The sequence below is a fragment of the Hypanus sabinus genome, chromosome 8, assembly GCF_030144855.1.
Source record: "Hypanus sabinus isolate sHypSab1 chromosome 8, sHypSab1.hap1, whole genome shotgun sequence".
Lineage (NCBI taxonomy): Eukaryota > Metazoa > Chordata > Chondrichthyes > Myliobatiformes > Dasyatidae > Hypanus > Hypanus sabinus.
Genome location: NC_082713.1, coordinates 16,493,023 through 16,508,342, shown reverse-complemented (window position 1 = coordinate 16,508,342; position 15,320 = coordinate 16,493,023). Strand labels below are relative to the sequence as shown.

Here is a 15,320-nt window from a genome sequence, read left to right as displayed (position 1 = left end):
TCGCCAACCACCTTTCCAGCACTTAGCTTTATCCTACCCCCTCCAGTCTTCTCCTATCAGTTCGCATTTCCCCTTCCCCCAACTACTTTCAAATCTCTTACTATCCTTCCTTTCGGTTAGTCCTGACAAAGGGTCTCGGCCCAAAATGTCGATAGCACTTCTCCCTATATATGCTGCCTGGCCTGCTGTGTTCCACCAGCATTTTGTGTGTGTTGTTCCCAGCAAGAGGGTACAAATTTTTTTTTCAGATACTGTATCGGAGCTCTGGAAAATGACAATGGAGAGGTAGTAATGGAGGACAAGGGAATGGCTGATAAACTTAAAGTATTTTGCATCTATCTTCATTGTGGAAAAAACTAGTAGTATGCCTGAGGTTCAAAAGCGTCAAGAAGCAGAAGTGAGTGCAATTGCTTTTATTAGGGAGAAAATGCTTGGGAAGCTGGAAGTTCTGAACATAGGTAAATCTCCCGGAGCAGATGGACTACACTCCAGGGTTCTGAAAGAAGAAACTGTGGAGGTATTAATAGAGAATCACTAGATTTTGGCATGGCTCCAGAGGACTGGAAAATTGCAAATGTCACTCCACTCTTCAAGAAGGGAGGGAGGCAGAAGAAAGGAAATTACAGGCCAGTTAGCCTGAACTCAGTGGTTGGGAAGATGCTGGATTTGATTGTCAAGGAACAGGTCTCAGGCTACTTGGAAGAACATAAGATCAGCCAAAAATCAGAGAAAAAATTGCCAGACAAACCTGTTGCAATTCACTGAGGAAATAACAAGTAGAATAGACAGAGAGGAAAAAAAAATTGCTGGATGTTGTGTATTTGGATTTTCAAAAGGCCTTTGAAAAGGTGCTACACAAGGCTGCTTAACAAGAACCCATGTTATGACAGGAAAGATACTAGCATGGACAGAACATTAGCTGATGGTCAGGAGACAAAGAATGGGAATAAAGTGAGCCTTTTCTGGTTGGCTGCCAGTGACTAGTGGTGTTCCATAGGGATCAGTGTTGGAATCGCTTCTTTTTACATCATAGGTCAATGATTGGACGAAAAAATTGATGGTTTTATGGCAAAGTTTGCAGACAATACAAAGATAGATGTAGGGTCAGGTAGTGTTGAGGAAACAGGGAAGCTGCAAAAGGACTTAGATTAGGGAATGGGCAAACTGGTGGCAGCTGGCATACGGTGTCGGGAAATGTATGGTAATGCACTTTAATAGAAAGAATAAAAGTGTAAACTTTTCTAACTGGGTAGAAAATTCAAAAATCCAAGGTACAGAGGGTCTTGAGAGTCCTCGTGAACTTTACCCTCTGGCTAAAGAAATTCCTCTTCTTCTCTTTTCTAAAGGACGTCTTCTATTCGGAGGCTGTACCCTCTGGTCGTAGGCTCCCCCATTATAGGAAACATCCTCTCTAAATCCACTTTATCAAGACGTTTCAACATTCAATAGGTTTCAATGAGACCACACCCCCACCAATCTTCTAAACTCCAGTGAGTACAGGCCCAGAACCATCAAACACTCATAGGTTAACCCTTAGATTCCTAGAATCAATCTTATGAACCTCCCCAACCCTCTGCAATGCCAGCACATCCTTTCTTAGATAAGAGGCCCAAAACTCTCATCAGCTATCTGTAATGATTTCCATGACAGACATATGAAAAAAAACTATGGTGAGGATACAAAACTCCCAAAGCAGAATCAGAATCTGGTTTATTTTCACTGCATGTGATGTGAAATTTGTTAACTTAGCAGTGGCAGTCCAATGCATGATATACAAGTAAAAATAAATGTAAATCAATTACAGTATATGTATATTGAATAGATTATAAATCATGCAAAAACAGAAATAATATAATGAAAAAGAAAGGTAGTGTTCACAGGTTCAATGTCCATTTAGGAACCAGAGGGGAAGAAGTTGTTACTGAATTGCTGAGTGAGTGCCTTCAGGCTTCTCTACCTCCTACCTGATGTAACAGTGAGAAAAGGACATGCCCTGGGTGCTGGGAGTCCTTAATAATACACACTGCCTTTCTGAGACACTGCTCCTCGAAGATGGCCTGGGTACTTTGTAAGCTAGTACCCATGATGGAGCCGACTAAATTTATGACCCTCTGCAGCTTCTTTCGGCCCTGTGCAGTAGCACCCCTTCCCCACACCAGACATCAATGCAGCCTGTCAGAATGCTCTCCACGATATATCTATAGAATATTTTGAGTGTTTTTCTTGAAATACCAAATCATGTCAACTCCTAATCAGGTATAGTTGCTGTCTTCCCTTCTTTATAACTGCATCAATATTTTGGGACGATGTTAAGTCCTCAGAGATCTTGACACCCAGGAACTTCGAACTGCTCACTCTCTCCGCTTCTGATCCTTCTATGAGGATTGGTATGTGTTCCTTCGTCTTACCCTTCCACAATCAGCTCTTGCATCTTACTGACGTTGCATGCAAAGTTGCTACTGCGACAACACTTCACTAGTTGGTATATCTCACTCCTGTACACCCTCTCATCTCCATCTGAGGTTCTACCAACAACAGTTGTATCATCAGCAAATTTATAGATGGTATTTGAGCTATACCTAGCCACACAGTCATGTGTATATAAAGAGTAGAGCAGTGGGCTAAGCACACACTCCTGAGGTGCACCAGTGTTGATCGTGAGTGAGGAGGAGGTATTATCACTAATCCGCACAGATTGCGGTCTTCCGTTTAGGAAGTCGAGGATCCAATTGCAGAGGGAATTACAGAGGCCCTAGTTCCGTTACTTCTCAATCAGGATTGTGGGAATGATGGTGTTAAATGAAGACCATCCTGATATAGGTGTTTGTATTGTCCAGGTGCTCTAAGGCCATGTGAAGAGCCATTGAAATTGTATCGGCCATTGACCTATTTTAGCAATAGGCAAATTACAGTGAGTCCAAGTCCTTGCTGAGGCAGGAGTTCAGTCTAGTCATGATCTACCTTTCAAAGCATTTCATCACTGTAGATGTGTGCTACTGGGCAATAGGCATTAAGGCAACTCACATTCTTCTTCTTAGGCACTGGTATAATTTTTACCTTTTTGAAGCAAGTGGGAACTTCCTCCCATAGCAGTATGAGGTTGAAAATGAGTGGGTAACTCCTGAGTGAAATGCAAGGCAAGAAAATAATTTAAATAAAATAAAGACATCATTTATTCTACTTCTGGGGAACATTCTGCTCAGATAATGGAATCAAAATACTGTCTCACTTCCACCAGCAATAATGCTGCAGGAAATGCAAGTTTGTGATGTAAATTTGACAATGTCATTCAGGGGGCAAGAATAATAGAGAATAACATACAGAGAATAATTAAACAGAACAAAGACCCAAATTACACACAGTTCAGAAGTCTTAAATCTGGAATTGTTAAACATGCTTGAATTAAATTCAAACTACATTTTAAATATAGCAGAGGATGAATACCGCATTAACTATCTTAAATGCCAATTTACTGCACATAACAAAAACTAAATCTAACTACCAAATGTAGCACTGTAGTTAAATTTTTTATTTTATTTATCGTACCATGTTCAGTCAATGTGTACTCATTCTGCATTGATTGGTGATCATAATATGACACAAAGAACCAGAACTTCTTCAACTGAGAAGCTGCATTGAAATGAGTGCATTTTAACCCGAGGAACAATTCACACCAACCAACTTTGCCCCCTGAATGACATTGCCAAATATGCATCACGAGGCTGCATTTCCTGGAACATTCTTCCAGCTGAAAGTAAGACATCATTCTGATTCTATAATCTCGATGAAACATTGCCCCAGATGTGGGAGTCTATAATGTGCGATTAGCTTTTCTTTGCCATCATGTTCAATTTTCACAAGAAACAGCAGTCCCCTCTGCATAATAAAACTTCAAAATGTGAGAAAGTAGCTGCCAGACAGACAACATAAGTAAGCCCTTGCAGTCTGGTGCTCAATAAAGCTGTTCTCTAGGAAGCACATTTTCCCATTCAGCTTTAGCATGGAATGGAAAGCGCAGGGTAGAGTAAGTGCACCAAAAGAACAAGCCAATTTTTATTATTATTTTTTTACACACACAGCAATCTTCACAAATGACAGTGAAAAAGCAAAAAGATAATACACTTCAGTGATTCCGGTTAGAACTAAATATTGGCCCGGGCGTCAGTAATTAAACCCTTGTTTTTTTTAAAACAGAAAAACACCCTAAAGGTGTTTAACAATGGCACACCAAGGTCTTTGCATCTTTGAAGCCTCCTGTTTCAAAGACAAACAGTACCACAATCTGAGCCAAGGATGGGATGCTCCCAATAGGAACCAAACAAATTGAGAACGGCAAATAAACACTGACAGAGAGCCAGCAAATAAATGACAAGCTGTTACAACAGTTGAATAATATAACAGAAAAGTCAATAACAAGTACTTTAATCAGCCAGTAGCTAACTGAATACATGTTAAAAAGTCTTAGAAAAGTACAGCACAGAAAGAGGCCTTTTAGCCCATCTTATCCATGCTGAACCATTTAAACTGCTTATTCTCATCGACCTGCACCTGGGCCACAGCCCTCCATACGCCTCCCATCCATGTACCTATCCAAACTTCTCCTAAACATTGAAATCCAACCTGCGCTAGCAGCTCATTCCACACTCTCACAACACTCAGAGTGAAGAAGTTTCCCCTCATGTTCCCCTTAAACTTTTCACCTTTCACCCTTAATAAATTAGACTTAATGCATGACAAAAAGTTAATCAGACAAATGAAAGCCTGAAGTTTCACACCACCAAGTTCAAAAACAGCTACCTCCCTTCAAGCATTTGCTTCTTGAACCAGCCTGCACTACTTCAGAAGAGCAACACTATGACCACTTTGATCACTCACAAGACACCGTATTCTGATTGTTCTTTCTCATAATCTTTGCATATAACTTATACTTATTTTTTTACTCTTGTGAATGCTGCTTATCTCATGCTATGTGCCTGTAACACTGCTGCATCTAAGTTTTTTTTTATTGCAACACACACAAAACGCTGGAGGAAGTCAGCAGATCAGGCATCATCAATGGGAAAGAATAAATAGTTGAGGTTTCAGGCCAAAACACTTCCTCAGGACCGAGAAGGAAAGAAGCTGCCGAAAAAAACAGGTAGGGGGAGGGGAAAGAGGCCAGCTGGAAGATGAGAGGTGAAGCCAGGTAGGTGGGAAAGGTCAAGGGCTAGAGAAGAAAGTATCTGATAGAAGAGTGGACCATAAGGGAAAGGGAAGGAGGAGGGGGCCCAGGGGGAGGTAATAGGGAAAGGGAAGGTCAGAGTGGGGAATGGAGCAAGTTTTTCATTGCACTTGTTCATGCATGATCACATGACAATATGCACAAATGCATGTACACACAGGACCGAGTGAAAAGATGACTAATGATTACATCATAGACAAAGTAAATACTAAGAGTAGACAAAGTTACCAGATAAACATGTAAAGTTTTACTCGTGTCAAACTTTTAGCCATTGACACTGAGGGGAGCAGTCCTCCAGGCTGTGGCGCCCCCAGCGGCATGAAATGCTAACTCGCCGTCCCGTCGCTTCTATCAACTTTACCCGTTAGTCCACCGCCTCCCTCGCCGTACCCTCTGCGCCGCTGCAAGACGAAGTATTTGTGGTTTTTCTCCGTCAGCCACAGCTTCAGAGCGTTCTTCAGCAGCACCTCTTCGGGTTTCAACCACATCTCGGCGCCCGGCTCCGGAGGAGGGAACAGCCTCCGCCACCTCACTGCATGCTCACACCTCTCACGTCGACAAGCCACCGCCGTCACACGAGCGCAACTACGTAGATCCCGTCTTCAGCGCTTAGCACCCCGGGAGTTGCAGTTCTCTGCACCACAAGAGAGGCTCCACTGTATTCGAACTACAAATCCCAGTTGCCATCGCAAACACGTGTAACCATGGACTACCACAATATAAAATTGTCAGTGCCAAATCTTTATTGCTCCAAGGCGTGTGAGGTCAAAGCTACGGGAAGTTAGATTTTAACGTTCACCTTAAAACGAAAGCAGAAAATATTCCCAACACAGCAGGTTAATTAAAAATAAAGTCAAGTTTATCATATGCATAAGTAAAATGAAAACCCTATGTGGTACATTAGTCTATTATTGTCACATCTATTGAGGTACAGTAAAAAAGCTTGAGTTGCATACTATTCATACAGATCAAAGCACTAAAACAGTGCACTGAGGTAGAATAAAGTTTGCAAATACAGAGAAATACATTTCAAAGACTTAAAAGATCCCAGACAAATAAATCAGAGGTTACATCTGCAGAAAGAGAGAATGAGATTTCCTTTCAGGTTAAAAGGCTTTTCATTTCAGACCCTTTATTTCAGATTTTTTTGCATCCAAAGTCCCTTAGTCCTCAAGCACCTGTGACAAGATCTGAAGGATTATTCTAAGTGGACTGTTCTTTTAAAAAGAGAGAGAGGGAGCAAACAGTGTGTGTGCTATTTCAGGGAGAGCGAGCAACAGAAAGTCCGTGAGTTGCCTTGGAAACAGAAAGGCAGAGCTATATGATAGACAGCTTGTGTTCAGCACGTGTGATATATATACAAGGTCAACTGAATTTGTAATCAGACACATGAGACACGCCAGAGACAAGAAAGACACTGACACTGTTTGAGCATTGTGTGCCCACGGCAAGGGTGGGGTTTTTGCTCAGAGTGTGGACAAAGGGGTGACCAGTGGAACGCTATCGGTGTGCTTAACCTTTGCCTGGGTTGATAGCAGTACTACGTGAAGACAGCATCCTCTTTTTATGGTCACAAGTCGGTGACTTTGATAAGTTTCGGGAGCAGGAAGATGACGTGGAGGATCAACGGCATCAGCAATGGGAAGACAAAACATCTCTCTCTCTCTCACTCTCTCACTCTCTCACTCTCTCACTCTCTCACTCTCTCTCTCTCTCTCTCTCTCTCTCACTCTCTCTCTCTCTCTCCAAATCAAATCAGATCAAATTCCAGAACTGAACTGACTTCTTACCATACCATCATAAGACTGTATCATCTAATCACCTCAGCTGGGAGAAACTTGGGAACTTTATTTATTCACTTGTATACGCATATACTTTCCTAACCTGTTTAGCTTATCTTGTTTTATATTACTTTATCACAGTTATTAATAAAATAGAGTTTATAATGGCAGACTCAGACTCCAGGTGTGTCCATCTCTGCTGGTCCTTTTTAACCAGTTACGGGGTACGTAACACACCAAATAATGTCCAATTTCCAAGAAATAAATTATTTTGAAAAAACATTTTCATCAACAAATCTCAAAATAAAGCCTTGAGTAAGCACAAGAGGTTCAGCAGATGTTGGAAATCGAGAGTAACACACACAGAATAATGGAGGAACTCAGCAGGTCAGGCAGCATCTATGGAGAAGAATAAATGGTTGATGTTTCTGGCTCAGACCCTTCATCGGGACTTGTGTACTCACTTTCCAGCAACACCACAGGATTTCATATCTTTCAAGCTTCCTCCAAAACAGTAAACAAAGAAAACATGGGAAGGTGTGCTGATGCTGGAAATCCAAAGGACCCCACACAAAATTCAGAAGGAACTCCGCAGGTCAGGCAGCATCTATAGAAATGAAAAGCGATTGATGTTTAGGGCTGATACCCTTCTTTAGGACTGAGAAGGATGGTGCCAGAATAAAAAGGTGGGTGGATGGGTAAGAGGCTAGCTAGAAGATGACAGGTGAAGCCAGGTGGGAGGGAAAAGTTGGAGAAAAAAGAATCTTATAGGAGAGGAGAGTGGAGCAGAGGAGAAAGGGAAGGAGGAGGGGAACCAGGGGGAAGTGATAGGCAGGTGTGAAGAAGTAAAAGGGGAGTGGTGAATAGAGGATGGGGGAAGAATTTGTTTATCAGAAAGAGAAGTCAATATTCATGCCATCAAGTTGGAGGCTACTCAGGCAGATTATAAGGTGTTGGACCTCCACCATGAGGGTGGCCTCATCTTGGCACAAGAGGAGGCCGTGGACCAACACGTCAGAATGGGAAAGGGAATCAGAAATAAAATGTTTGACCACCGAGAAGTCCCACTTGTGCAGAGGTGCTCGACGAAGTGGTCCCCCAACTTACAAAGAGTCTCACCAATGTAAATGAGACTGCATTGGGAGCACCATACACCATAGGCGACCCCAACAGTGTGAAGAGTTGCCTCACCTGGAGGAGTGGAGTTGAGAGAGGAGGTGTGTGAGCAGGTGTTGCACTGTGGCCACTTGCAGGAATAAGTGCTGGGAGTGAAACGAAGAATACCTCATACTGGAGACAAAAGAGTCTATATATGCAACAGAGAACATAGAATAATACAACACAGTATGATTCCTTCAGTCCATGAAGTTGTGCCAACCCATATAAACTGACTTCATGAATAATCTTAAACACAAGAGATTCTGCAGATTCTGGAAATTCACACAAAATGCTGAAGGGACACAGCAGATCAGGTGGTGAATAAACATCAAATAGCTATCTTCCTTCCCCTTCCCCCACCTTTTTCATTCTGGTGCCCTCTTCCTTCCATTCCAGTCCTAAAGAAGGGTGTCAGATGAAATTAATTAATTGCTTATTAATTTCCAAAAATGCTGCCTGACCTGCTGAGCTCCTCCAGTATTTTGTGTGTGTTGCCACAGTTAATCTGTCCCCTTCGTCCAACACAGGCCACAATCGTCCATTTTACTTACATCCATTTTCCTATCTAAGAGTCTCTTATCTGACCCTCTTCAACCATTATCCCTGGCAGTGCAATCCAGGTGCAAACCACTCTGGATAAAAAAAACTACCACTGACGTTTCTCCTCAACTTTCCTCCACACACCTTAAATAGTATGCTGCAATTTCAGGCAAAAACAAAACCAACTACTGGAGAAGCTGGTACCTGTAAAGGGAAATGGACTGTCTCTACTTCGAGCCGAGGTGGTTGAGTGGAGACTCATCTCTAGCAAAGGAGGTGTAAGGCACTCCTTCCCTCTGCTAGCCTTCAAGTCTCCCTTGGGCGAAGTGTAGCACTTGAATAGCCCTCTGATCAGGGTCACGTGAAGCCAAGAGAGCAGATGATGGATGGTCATAGGAGTATATCAGCTGGTGAATATCGCTTGTCCGACTTATGCAACCACTGACGCCAGGCAGACAATCACAGAAGAGCCTTGATAACAGCTGGGATCACCTGTCTTGTAAATGTTGTTTTACAGCAGCAGTTCATTGCAATACATTATAAAAAAGCTATCTATTATTGTACAATAAAAATATATTGAAATACAACAATAATAAGTAATGCAAAAAGGGAGCCAAAAAAACATAGTGAGGTAGGTAGGGTTCATTGTCAGCGAGAACAGGCAGAGGCAAGGTAATTAGTTAAGTTGATTCCTTATTTCTTATTTATTTTTTCTGAACTAACTCTTGAGAGGATAGGGGGTATGTCTGCAGAGCCTACGTTCTGTTCTGGGTATCAGATGTGGGATGTCCAGGAGACTTCTAGCTTCCCCAGTGGCCACATCTGCACCCAGGTTCATCGAGATACAGCTCCTTAGAGATCATGTTAGGGAACTGGAGCAGCAGATCGATGACCTTCGGCTTATTAGGGAAAGTGACGAGGTGATAGGCGGGAGCTACGGGGAGGTAGTCACCCCAAAGCTACAGGGGACAGATGAATGGAGAGGGAAGGGAGAACGTCAGATAGTAGAGAGCAGCCCTGTGGCCATTCCACTCAACAATAAGTACTCCATCTTAAGTACTGTTGGGGAGGTGGTGATCCTACCTGGTGGAAGCAACAACAGCCATGCCTTTGGCTCTGAGTCTGACCTAGTGGCACAGAAGTGCAGGAAACTGAAGAGGATGGTAGCAGTCATAGAGGACTCTATAGTTAGGGAGACAGATAGGCGATTCTATGGATGCGAAGAGGAAACACGGATGGTAGCTTGCCTCCCATGTGCCATGTGATGTTTCTAAATGCATCTACAATATCCTGAAAAGGGAGGGTAATGAGCCAGAACTCGTGGAACGTATTGATACCAATGCCATAGGTAGAAAATTGGGAGAGGTCCTGAAAGCAGAATACAGAGAGTTAGGAAGGAAGCTGAGAAGCAGGACGTCAAGGGTAGTAATCTCGGGATTGCTGCCTGTGCCACACAACAGTGAGGATAGGAACAGCATGATCTGGTGGATAAATCCAGGGCTGAAGAATTGGAGTAGGGAGTAGGAATTCAGATTTCCCGATCATTGGGACCCTTCTGAGACAGGTATGACATGTACAAAAGGGATGGGTTGCACTTGAATCCGATAAGGACCAATATCCTTGCATGCAGATTTACTAGAGCTGTTGGGAGTGGTTTAAACTAATATGGTCGTGGGGTGGGAACCGGTATGATAGAGGTGAGGATGGGCCAGCAGGTTTACAAGTAGATGATGTAATATGTAATACAAATGTAAAAAAGGGCAAGCCAACTGCAGACAGAGCAAAGAGTTAAGTTGTACCACCAAGCAAAATTCATAAGGGTGAAGAATGAAGGTGCTGTATTTAAATGCACGTAGCATTCAGAATAAGGTGGACAAACTTGTGGCACATTTAAAGGTTGGTCAGTGTGACGTGTGGGCATCACTGAGTTGTGACTGAAAGAAGGTTATACGGTAGTTGGGAGTTTAACATCAAAGGATATACTTTGTATCGAAAGGACAGGCAGGAAGGCATAAGCAGTGGTGTGGCTCTGTTGGTGTGAGATGAAATTACATCTTTAGAAAGAGGTGACATAGGGTCAGAGAATGTCAAATCATTAAGAAACTTCAAAGGTAAAAAAAGAATCATATTTAGGTCTCCAAATAGTAGCCAAGATGTGGGGTTGAGATTGCAAAGGGAGCTGGAAAAGGAATGTCATAAATGTAATGACACATTTGTACTGGGGGATTTCAATATGCAAGAGGATTGGGAAAATCAGGTTGGTGTCAGATCACAAGGGAGGGAATTTGTTGAATGCTTATGAGGTGTTTTTTTAGAGCAGCTTGTGGCTCATGTCTATTTGGAGAAGGCTATCTTAGATTGGGTGTTGTGCACTAACACAGATCTTATTAGTCTGCTTAATGTAAAGGAACCCTTAGGGGGCAGTCATCATGATATGATTGAATTCATACTGCAATTTGAGAGGGAGCAGCACATGCATCAGTATCACAATGGAATTACAGAGGAATGAGCGAGGATCTTGCCCAGGTGGGTTGAAGGAGGGATACTGGTGGGAATGATGCCAGAGCAGAGATGGCTGAAGTTTCTAGGAATAGTTCACAAGATGAAGGATAGTTATATCCCACAGAGGAAGAAGATCTCAAATGGCAAGGGAAAGGCCACTGTGGCTGACAAGGGAAGTTAATAAAAGCCAAGGAAAGGGCATATAAGGTAGCAAGAGTGAGTGGGAAGTTGGATGAATGGGAAGCTTTTAAAATCCAACAAAATGCAATTTAAAAAGCCATAAGAAGGGAGATGATGAAATATGAGGACAAACTAGCCAATAATATAAAGGAGGATACTAAAATTTATTTTTTAGTTATAAAAGAAATAAAAGGGAAGTGACAGTTGATATTGGACTTCTGGAAAATGATGTTGGTGAGGTAGTAATGGGGGACAAAGAAATATTAGATGAACTTAATAAGTACTTTGCTTCAGTCTTTACTGTGGAAGACACTAGCAGTGTTTCAGAGGTCCGTGAGTGTCAGGGAGCAGGAGTGGGTGCCACTGCTATTACATAGGGAAAAGTGTAAGGCAAATTCAAAGATCTTATGGTGATTAAGTCACCTGGACCAGGCGGACTACATCCCAGAGTCCTGAAAAAGGTTGCTGAAGAGATAATGGATGAATTGGTCATGAGCATTCAAGAATCACTTGATTCTGGCATGGTCCCAGAGCAATGGAAAATTGCAAATGTCACTTCACTCTTTAAGAAGGGAAGAAGACAAAATCAAGAAAATTATTGGCCAATTAGCCTAATCTCAGTGGTTGGGAAACTGTTGGAGTCCATTATTAAGGACAAGGTTGCATGGTACTTGGAGACTAATGATAAAATAAGTCAAACTCAGTATGATTTCTGTAAAGGAAAATCTTGCCAGACAAATCTGTTAGAATTCTTCAGGGAAGTAACAAACAGGGCGGACAAAGTAGAGGCAGTGGATGTCATTTACTTAGATTTTCAGAAGGCATTTGATAAGGTGCCTCACATAAGGCTGCTTAACAAGATAAAATGGTATGGTGTTACAGGAAGATACTGGCATGGAGAGAGGAATGGCTGAAAGGCAGGGGGCAGTGAGTGGGAATAAAGGGGTCCTTTTCTGGTTGGCTGACAGTGACTAGCGGTTTTCCTCGGGGGTCAGTATTGGGACCACTACTTCTCACATTGTTTCTCAATTGGACTCTCAGATCCATCTTTCATAGTGTGTTACAAAATGCCACCAATGCCATAAGGGGACCCATTGCATGCCATCTGATTGGCAGAGATGGGTCAATATGGGTGAGCAATTCATCTGAGGTTATTAGTCTCCTTGCTGCCTTGAATGCTCTTTCACACCTTTCTAGCCATTCCCACTTTGCTCCTGTCTGTAACAGTGCATTCAATGGATGTGGCGCTGTCGCAATGTTTGAGAGAAACCAGAGGTAGTTGTTTGCAAGACCCAAGTATGACCTGAGTTGTGACACATTTTCCTGTTTGGGTGCCTGTAGCATTGCTTCAATCTTCTCTTGTAGCTTATGTAAACCATGCTTTCAATGACATGTCAACAATATGAGATGTCATGCTTGAAAAACCCACGTTTCTCTCTCTTTGCACACAGACCATACTCACTCAGCCTAGTAAGCTTTTTACCAAGGTTCTGGAGGTGCTTTTCAACATTTTTGCCAGTCACAATGATGTCATCAAGGTAACACTGTATTCCAGGGATATCTTGGAGCACTTGGGACGTTGCTTCTTGCCAAATTGCTCGAGCTGATGCAACGCCAAAGACGAGACAATTATACTGCAACAGTCAAGTCGCTTTTATTGTCATTTCAACCATAACTGCTGGTACAGTACACAGTAAAAACGAAACAACATTCCTCCAGGACCATGGTGCTACATTAAACAACACAAAACTACGCTAGACTACGTGAAACAACACAAAAGTACAGTAGACTTCAGACCTACACAGGACTACATAAAGTGCACAAAACAGTGCAAGACAGTACAATGATTAATAAATGAGACAATAGACACAGTAAAAGGCAAATTACAATATAATAATAATAATAATAATAATAGATGATAATAATAAATTATGTAAATGTAAACAATGTTTTAGCAGGAATTGAGAAAGAAATGAGCAAAAATTGCAAAGGGAGTGGAGTGGTGTCCAGTTGAGTGTGTGTGTGTGTGTGTGTGTGTGTGTGTGTGTGTGTGTGTGTGTGTGTGTGTGTGTGTGTGTGTGTGTGTGTGTGTGTGTGTGTGTGCACGTGTGTATAAGTTGGTGTCAGACTAGACCAGGGGTCGGCAACCCGCAGCTCCGGAGCTGCATGCGACTCTTTCATCTCTGTGCCGCGGCTCCCTGTGGCTTTGGAAAATAAATGATGAGTATTTAATTAAAATGTATTTTATGTTAGTTTGTTAGTTTTTGAAATGTAATTCTAAATTTGAAGATTATGGTGATCTTGTACAATCTAAATAAAACATGTTTTTTTTGTCGCTATTAATATACGTCACCACTGCCAATGCCTGACACCCGCCAGTGCGCGATTTCTTTAATTTTTTGATCCAAGGTAGGCTAACTATGGAGAATTCTAAAAAAAGAAAAGTGACTGAAGAAAACAGAACGTTTAATGATACATGGGCAGATTCATTTGCTTTCACTGCTGACGAGACTGGTTTACCGGTATGCTTAATATGCAATGAGAAACTAGCAAACAACAAAAAGTCAAAAGTCGCAAGACATTTCCAGAATAAACACGCAGCCATTGCTCAAAAATATCCGGATGGAGATGAGAGAAAAAAAGCCGTTTTGGAACTGATGCTGAAGGTTGATCTGAGCAAAAATCATTTCAAGAAGTGGATGAGGTCTGGAAAATCAACTACATATGCTAGTTTCGTTGCCGCTCAGGAAATAGTCAGGCACGGGAAGCAGTTTACAGATGGTGAATATATAAAAGAATCTTTCATTAAGATTTCAGAACATCTATTCACGGACTTTAAAAACAAGAGTGAAATTGTGCAGAAAATCAGGGATATGCCCCTCTCTGCAAAGACTGTTAAAGACAGAACCATAAAAATGGCAGAAGACATCACAAGACGGCAAATTAAAGACATCAATTCAGCTGTGGCCTACTCGATTGCCTGTGACGAGTCTAAAGACAAAGGTGATATTGAACAGATAGCGCTGTTCTGCCGGTATGTAAACTCTGCCGGGCCACAGGAAGAAATTATAGAGTTGATACCTCTAAAAGGCCAAACACGGGGGGAGGACATCTGTGAGGCTGTCTTGAATTGTTTAAGAGCCAAAGGAATAAAGACCACCCACCTGGTGTCAGTAGCTACTGATGGGGCACCAAATATGACAGAAGCGCACAAGGGATTTGTGGCTTTACTGTAGAAGTCGCTGGACAGAAAGCTGATGACTTTTCACTGCATCTTGCACCAAGAGGCACTGTGCACTCAAACATTTCCTCCGGAATGCACAGAAGTAATGGATGTTGTCATTCAGATTGTCAATAAAATAATGGCAAAAAGTTTAAATCACCGTCAATTCCGTTTGTTACTGGACAAGCTGGAAAGCGTATATTCTGATCTCCTGCTGCACAACAAAGTCCGGTGGCTCTCAAGAGGGGAGGTGCTGAAACGTTTTGTCGCGTGTCTCGAAGAAGTGAAAACTTTCCTGGGCAGCAAAGGGCTCACCTTTCCTGAGCTGGAACAGCCAGAGTGGCTGTAAAAGCTACACTTCATGGTAGACATGACAGCGCACCTGAACACGCTGAACACAGCTCTTCAGGGGAAAGGATGCACAACCCTGCAGATGTTGGACGATGTTTTGGCATTCGAGCGCAAGTTGACAGTGCTTGCCAGAGATTTACAGAAAGGCACATTGTCTCACTTCCCCAATTTGAGAGAGTTGAAACAAGCTCACGTCATGATAAATTCGGAATATTTACATTCTGCAATCATCGCAATGAAAACATCATTTGGGAAACGCTTCTGTGAGTTCAGAGAGGGAAAAAACACATTATCCTTCCCGGTCACTCCCCTAAGCATTGATCCATCCCTACTGAATATGACTGCATTGGCCGGTGTGAATCAA

General features: G+C 42.3%; 1 protein-coding gene across 4 annotated transcripts in view; it reads right to left on the bottom strand.

Annotated features, from left to right (window-relative positions):
• The window catches only part of tbc1d8b (TBC1 domain family member 8B), a 128,359-nt gene that overhangs the window by 97,082 nt on the left and 15,957 nt on the right, over positions 1–15,320 (bottom strand). For 2 of the 4 annotated variants that reach the window (XM_059976722.1, XM_059976723.1), the window contains exon 1: positions 5,583–5,799. The exons of 1 other annotated variant lie outside the window; for it this stretch is intronic. In XM_059976722.1, the coding sequence (XP_059832705.1) occupies positions 5,583–5,709 (127 nt within the window). In that variant the 5' untranslated portion in view covers positions 5,710–5,799. Of the gene's footprint in view, positions 1–5,582; positions 5,800–15,320 lie in introns of those variants that run through there. One more of the 4 variants, XM_059976721.1, reaches the window with a different exon arrangement.